The sequence below is a fragment of the Miscanthus floridulus genome, chromosome 16, assembly GCF_019320115.1.
Source record: "Miscanthus floridulus cultivar M001 chromosome 16, ASM1932011v1, whole genome shotgun sequence".
NCBI lineage: Eukaryota > Viridiplantae > Streptophyta > Magnoliopsida > Poales > Poaceae > Miscanthus > Miscanthus floridulus.
In genome coordinates this window covers 9,328,877-9,336,881 of record NC_089595.1, presented here as the reverse complement: position 1 = coordinate 9,336,881, position 8,005 = coordinate 9,328,877, and the positions used below count along the sequence as shown (strand labels likewise).

At 47.9% G+C, this 8,005-nt stretch overlaps 1 protein-coding gene across 1 annotated transcript; it reads right to left on the bottom strand.

The window, feature by feature from the left end:
- Window positions 1-979: 979 nt before the first annotated feature.
- On the bottom strand, window positions 980-2,389 carry LOC136512369 (putative 12-oxophytodienoate reductase 5). The gene has a single exon (XM_066506333.1). It carries the CDS (start codon window positions 2,329-2,331, stop codon window positions 1,186-1,188), a length of 1,146 nt encoding a protein of 381 aa, XP_066362430.1. The 5' UTR covers window positions 2,332-2,389; the 3' UTR covers window positions 980-1,185.
- Between the last annotated feature and the right edge of the window lie 5,616 nt (window positions 2,390-8,005).

The window sequence follows — 8,005 nt, the reverse complement described above, 5'->3', positions numbered from 1 at the left end:
ATATCCAATGTACCTACTTTGCAGTAGCCACTTTTGATACTTGTCAGCAAACAAGTAGAAAGGGCAAGTTCGTGCCACCTAAAACATAGTAATCATTGAAATTAATCATTTTTTAATGCTAGCAAAGACCTCCCAGCCCAAGTTGATGTGGTTCATCAGTGTGCAGCACGCACACTCTGCAAAAAAAATATGACATTAATTGAAGAAGACTTACATTTCTCTCATAGAGGCGACACTTGAAGAAAATATGTCCTCGAACTTGAGAGGAACTATGTACCGCATGTGAGCTTAATGACATCGTCGCCGCAGCATTTATACAAGGGACAAGGGGTAGCCTACTTATCATCCCATACTTGAGAACCTCGGTGGATTCAAAATGGAGGTGACACAAGTGGGTGCAAGGAACAAGAACTCATGACCGACATCATAGTAGGTACTTGGGGGTGCATGGGCTTACAAAGATTAAGCCTAGGGTTAAGGTAGAGAGCATGTAGTGACGGCGCCTGCAGAGAAGATGGTGGTAGCACTGGATTTTGCATTGAGGCGTTGGGTTGTAGATGGCCAAGGTACATGTCAAGGGATAAGTTAGTGGATTCAGTCCTAAATTGATATGCTACGATTACATAGGGGCTACATTACAAAAAGTCCACACCTAATAATAATATGTTGACCACGCGCTTCTGAGACCATTGACACACCTTGCTGTCGGCAAGCACGACATCTACCACTAAAAGAACAACTAACGTCGCCAAATTCTGAAACAATTTTAGGAAGGTGTGAGCACTCATGACTTAAATTGGGGTGGACAGGTTCCTCCACACAATATATGCTTCCAACACCTTTTTTTCTGTTTGGGAAAATAAACTGAGTTGCTGGAGGAAAAAACTGGCCACCTAGTTTGGACTTTTGGAGGGGGAAAAAGGAGTGTCAATTGGTTCCCATTTCTCTGCCTGAAATAATTAATAATTCCCTTGGAAAATTACTGGGCAGGTTAAGCTTAATTTTATTTGCACCTCCTGCCTGCCTGCCATGTATAAATTGGCTGAATACAGCAGGGACGGGGAGGAAGCATATACAGAGCACAACAAGATCGAGGCAGCAAGGTGGAATTGAAATTTGAAGAGCAACGCAGGATCGATGCATGGGGAGGGTGGCGCGGCATCGGCGATGATATAGATAGATCGTTTATTTGTCAGCGTCGGCGGCGGCGGCATCGTCGTCGTCGAGGAATGGGTAGTCGGTGTATCCGACGACGGGGTCGGAGGTGTAGAAGGTGGTGCGGTCGTACTTGTTGAGCGGCGCGTCGGGGAGGCGGAGCCTCCGGGGCAGGTCCGGGTTGGCCAGGAACAGCCTGCCGTAGGAGACGAGGTCCGTGTACCCTTCCTCCACCACCTTGTTCCCCTCCGCCCTGTCGTACCCGCCGGCGGCAATGAAGGTGCCCCGGAACGCGTCCCTGAACGGCCGGAGGCGGTGCGGGATCTGCCGGCGCCCGTCGACGATGGCCATCCGGGGCTCGATCATGTGGCAGTAGAGCACGCCGACGTCGCTGAGCCTGTCCACCAGGTACCCCGCCAGGGCCACCGGATCAGAGTCGTGGCAGTCCATGAAGTCCGTGAACGGGGACAGGCGGACGCCGACGCGGCCCGCGCCGACCTCGCCGGCCACGGCGCGGACGACCTCGAGCGCGAAGCGGCAGCGGTTGGGGAGCGACCCCCCGTACTCGTCGTCCCGGTCGTTGGCGCTGTCCTTGAGGAACTGCTCGATGATGTACCCGTGCGCGGCGTGGACCTCGACGCCGTCGAAGCCGGCGTCGATCGCGTTGCGCGCCGCAAGGCGGAAGTCGTCGACGATACCCGGGATCTCGCTCGCCTCCAGCCGCCGCGGCGGGGAGAACTCCTCGACGTGCCCGTCGTTGCTGACCTGCGGGGACACGCCGCGGTCGGTGCTGGAGATGGGCGCGGCGCCGCCGGGCTGGAACGCGGTGGTGGAGACGCGGCCGACGTGCCAGATCTGGCAGAAGAAGACGGCGCCTTTCGCGTGGACGGCGTCCACGATGGGCCGCCACGCGCGTACCTGCTCGGGCGTCCACACCCCGGGGGTGTCCTTGTAGCCCTGCGCCGTGTCGGAGACGCCCGTCGCCTCCGTGATGAGGAGCCCGCCACGGGTGGCGCGCTGCGCGTAGTAGACGGCGGCGTGCGGCTGCGGCACGTTGCCGTAGGAGCGCTGCCGCGTCAGCGGCGCCAGCACCACCCGGTGGTTGAGCTGGAACTCGCCCATCTTGTAGGGGGTCAGCAGAGGAATGGCGTTGTTGTTGTTGTTAGCCAGCTCCATGGCTATGGGTGGTGTGGTCTAATGTGCTTTAATTTCTTTGTAGCAGCTGACGCGATGAGTGAGCGAGGAGAAATGGAGCGAAGTAGACCCATTTATAGAGTGGGGAGTGCAGGTGATTATCGACCACACTCTGCTCTATTATTATTGTATAATTATTGTGCGGCAGGAATCAAGGCGCTGACTGGATGCCGACAGGAGACAGCCGGCGGCTATGAACATGATAAAAAAAAATATGCCAGCAAGGAACTAACACCCTGGGTCGAAGACCTATTTTAGGTGTTAGAAGAGAGTATAATCTAATTTTAAGGATCTTCTCTCCTATAGACCTATTTGTAGAAAGGGTTCTCTTTTGGTGTTGTTATTGGAGAAGACTAAAAATAAGTATTGAATCCTTTACCTATAGCGCTACCTAAACATAAAATAGATCTTATATTTTAGGTAACCATTATTATTAGAGACAGTCTAAGATCAGATATTTTCGGAACACTAATATATATATATATATAGTAATATGTAATTCGTCTGCTGCTGAAGAACATGAGCTGCAATTATCTTAGTATAATATAATATAATATTGTCCACGGTGACGCCACCCCTGACGATGCCACCGCAAAAGAAGGTTCCTTCAATTCGCGGCATATGATACGGAGAAAACTCTGCCTTTTTCTGTTTTCTGTTTTTCTTTTCTTTTTCCTAACCATATATCTTCACGTATTTCTTTTCATTAAAGAGAAAAAAGGAAATTACATCGAAAACGAAGCCTAGACCTTTCATTTACAAACACCATTTGCGATTGTGAGACTCCAAGCGCTTGTTCCCTTAGCCCGGGCATATTGAGACCGAAAACCGAACCCCGAACCGAATCGAACCAAACTGTCGGCTTTTTGGTTTTTCATTTCGGCTTCGGTTTTGGATTCTGGGAACTTCAGTGTTCGGCTACGGTGTCGGTTTTTGACTCAAGTGGAACCGAACAACCGCGGAACCGAAGTTAGCAACAATCTCCGCTTCCCCAATCTTGGATGCAGCCCACCAAGGCCCACAACGCACCGCTCTAGGCAGGCCTGAGGCCTCTCCTGTCCGACTCCCTCTCCAGTCTCCCTCTCCCTCACCCCGTCTCAGATCCGAGTCCCTCTCTCTCCCACCCGACTCAGTGACTCCCCATCCGAAACCCTAAAACCTGGCGACGGCGCGACTGGGAGGCGGTCTGGCAGAGCGCGGAAGCGGCAGCGGGCGAGGCGAGGCGCATAGACGCAACTGTTGTGAGCTGCAGTGGCCCAGGCCCAGCATAAGGAAGAGCCGCGGAGGCATGCTTGGTGGCTGCGCCATGCGGCTGCGTCACGGTGAAAGCTCTAGTTTGGTTTTGGTTAATTGATGAAACCCTAAGTGCTAACCTAGTTTATCAAGATAATCATGAGATAGGTAGCACTACTCCAAGTGATGAAGCAATGACGAAGATCATGACATTGGTGATGATCAAATGCTTGAACTTAGAAAAGAAGAAAGAGAAAAACAAAAGGCTCAAGGCAAAGGTATAAAATGTAGGAGCCATTTTGTTTTAGTGATCAAGACACTTAGTGAGTGTGATCACATTTAGGATAGATAGCCATACTATTAAGAGGAGTGAAACTCGTATCGAAATACGGTTATCAAAGTGCCACTAGATGCTCTAATTCATTGCATATGCATTTAGGATCTAGTGGAGTGCTAACACCCTTGAAAATATTTATGAAAATATGTTAACACATGTGCACAAGGTGATACACTTGGTGGGTGGCACACATGAGCAAGGGTAAAGAAGTTTGAAGTGAAATGGAGTTGGTCGCAAAGAAGTTGGCGTCAGTCAACTGACCAGACGTTGGATCACCCAGCGACCGGACGCTGAAGGGCTACGTCCGGTCGAGCTATCGGATGGCACACTGACTATGGTTAAGCACCGGACGTTGGTCTGTGTCCGGTCAAGCATGACCAGACGCGTCCGGTCGGCAAAAGACGGTTTTGGGAGCTTACTGGAAATGACCGGACACTGGGGTCCGAGCGTCCGGTCACTTGTGCCGGAGCGTCCGGTCAGTTAATAGCCGTTGAGATCTGGCGGCTCAGGTTTAACTCAGAATGACACGTGGCTTACATCGGGCGACCGAACGCTGGATCCAGCATCCGGTCAACTGGACCGGAGCGTCCGATCACCCCGATCAGTACCCAGTGAAGGGATACAACGGCTCTATTTCGTGGGGGCTTCTATTTAAGCCCCATGGCTGGCTCAAGCTCACTCTCTTGCACATTTTCATTGATATAGCAACCTTGTGAGCTTAGCCAAAGCCCTTCCACTCATCTCCATCATTGATTCATCATCTTTGTGAGATTGGAAAAGAATCCAAGTGCATTGCTTGAGTGATTGCATCTAGAGGCACTTGGTATTCGTGTTGCGCTGCGGATTTCGCCTGTTACTCTTGGTGGTTGCCACCACCTAGACGGCTCGGTGCAGCGGTGGAGGATCGGCACGAGTTGGTGATTGTTCGGGGCCGTCTCCGATGATTGTGAGGGGAGCTGTACCTTCCCCGGTGGAGTGCCGAAAGGTAACTCTAGTAAATTGCCCGTGTCATTGAGTTACCTCACTTGTGGGTAGGTTCTTGCGGTGTCCAATCGTGTGGACGAGGTTTGTGAAACACCTCTTAGCCGCCGAACCACCAAGTGTTGGTCGACACAACGGGGACTAGCGTGTTGGCAAGCACGTGAACCTCAGGAGAAAAATCGGTTGTCTCTTGTCATTTGCATTCTCCCGGTGATTGGCTTAATCTTCATCTTGTGATTGGTTCATCCCCTACATGGCGGTATAATCACCCTACTCACTTATTTATATTCTTACAAACTAGTTGATACAAGCTCTTTAGTGTAATTAAAATTGAGAGCTTGCTTTATTATTTACATTCATCTAGTTGAGCTCTTTAGAGTAGCAAGATTGAGAGCTCTTCGTGAGTAGTTACATAGCAAGTTTGGGTGCCTAAGTAATCATTGCAACTAGAATTGTTGGATAGGTGGCTTGCGACCCTTGTAGAGCTAGAGCAAGTTTGTATTACGCTATTTGTCATACTAATCAAATTGCTCTAGTTGATTTATAGATTTCTAAATAAGCTATTCACCCCCCTCCCTCTAGCCATATTAGGACCTTTCAAGTGGTATCAGAGCCGTGGTCACCGTTTGATTGAAGGCTTAACAACCTCGGTGTCAAATTATAGCTCAAGTTGTGTTCAACCATGTGGGGGAGGCAAACCACCATTCTTTGATGGCACATGCTATGGTTATTGGAAGAGAAAGATGAAGATGTATCTTGGTTCAATCAATGATCAAGTATGGGAAGTGACCGAGAATGATTATGCTATCATTGATTCCGATGATCCAACCAATCAAGATAAGATCAATAAGCAATGCAATACAATGGCTCTCAACACCATATACAATGCCATTGATTCCAAGGTGTTTGAGCAAATCAAGGATTGTGAAAGAGCAAATGAGGTGTGGAAGAGATTGGAGGAAACATATGAGGGCACACCAGCGGTGAAGAGTGCTAAGTTGTACATCCTCAAGGATAAGTTGACAAGTTTCAAGATGAAGGATGATGAGAGCATTCCGGAGATGTTCCATCGATTGCAAGTCATTGTCAACGACTTGAAGGTATTGGGAGAGAAGATCAAGGATGATGATGTCTCCCATCGATTCTTGATGTGCTTACCTCTAAGATTTGAGATGTTAAGATTGCTCATTATAAGAGGAGGATTGAAGGACATTACCCCTAACCAAGTACTAGGTGATGTCATGACACAAGAGACATACCATGTGGAAAGGGAGGGGGACGACAAGGATGACAAGAAGGAAGAAGAGGACAAGAAGAAGAAGAACAGTATAGCATTCAAGGCTAGCTCATCATCATCCAAGAACAAGGGCAAGTCCAAGAAAGAATCAAGTGACGATGATGATCTTAGTGACATTGATGATGAAGCCATGGCCCTATTTGTGCACAAGATGGGCAAATTCATGAAGAAGAAGGGCTATGGTGCAAGAAAGAGAAGAGATCACACCAAGAGCAAAGAATATGTGAGAAGATGCTACAATTGCAAGAGCCCCGATCATGTTGTAGCAAATTGTCCCTACAATTGTGAAAATGATGAAGATGAGAAGAAGAAGCACAAGAAAGATAAGAATGAAAAGAAGGAAAAGAAGGAGAAGAGAATGACCTTCCAAAAGAAGAAGGGTGGAGGTTATGTGGTCACATGGGATAGTGATGGCTCTTTGGATAGTGATAGCTCTAGTGATGATGACAAGAAATCTATCAAGAGAGCACTAGCAAGCATTGCCATCAACAAGAAGCTCTCCATCATTGACACTCCATCGACATGTCTCATGGCCAAGCCTACCAAGGTAAAATATGATGAGAGTGATGATGATGAATGTGAAAGTGACTCTTGTAGGAATGATAATGATGATGATGAGGAGGAGGAGGAGTACTCCAAGGAGGAGCTCTTGGACATGTGTGAGCAAGTGCACGCTTGCAATGAGATGAAGAGAAAGGAGTGCAAAGAATTGTGCAAGAAAGTAAAATTTCTTGAGCAATCCTTTGATGAGCTAAATGCCACTCATGAGGGGCTAATGGATGCCCATGAGAAGCTTGGCAAAGCTCACTCTAAGCTTGAAAAGGCTCACTCCTCTCTCATTGAGCAAGTCGAGAAGGAGGAAGCCAAGAAGGAGCAAGTGATAGTAACATGTGATGTGGGACTAACATGTGATCTTATTGATGAATCTTTTCATGAACCCATTATTGTTGCTCCCACTAACACTTCTTGTAGCACAACCATTACCACTCCACCTATGAATGATACATCACTAATGGTGGAAAATGAAACCCTCAAGAAGGAGGTGAATGAGCTCACTCGTGCCTTAGGCAATGCCTATGGTGGAGATGCCCGCTTGCTAAAGTGCTTGGGTAGCCAAAGGTTTTCTCTCAACAAAGAGGGATTAGTCTATACCCCCAAGAAAGGCAAGGTGGCCTTTGTCACTCCTAAAGTTAGCTTTGTGAAGGGCAATGGTCGGTTTTGCAATAGATGCAAGCAAGTTGGGCATATAGAGCAAGATTGCAAGACTAACAAGAACAAGCTACCTAATGTATCCTCAATCAAATTTGATTCTTGTTACATGCTTTATAAGGGTGCCAATGGTGTGAAGGCTAAGTTCATTGATACACCAATTGTGGGCCCAAAGAAGAAGGCCATTTGGGTACCAAAGTCCTTGGTGACTAACCTACAAGGACCCAAGCAAGTTTGGGCACCTAAAAGAAATTGATATTCTTTTGTAGGTAAATTATAAATCCGGAGGAAGGCATTGGGTGCTTGATAGTGGGTGCACACAACATATGACTGGTGATCCAAGAATGTTCAATTCAATCAATGAAAATAAGAGCAATGGGATTGATAGTATCACATTTGGTGACAATGGCAAAGGCAAGGTCAAAGGGCTTGGTAAGATTGCAATATCCAATGACTTGAGCATTTCCAATGTGCTACTAGTAGAGAGCTTGAACTTCAACCTATTATCGGTAGCTCAATTGTGTGATCTTGGTTTCAAGTGCATATTTGGTGTGGATGATGTAGAGATTATAAGTGTAGATGGCTCTAACTTGATATTC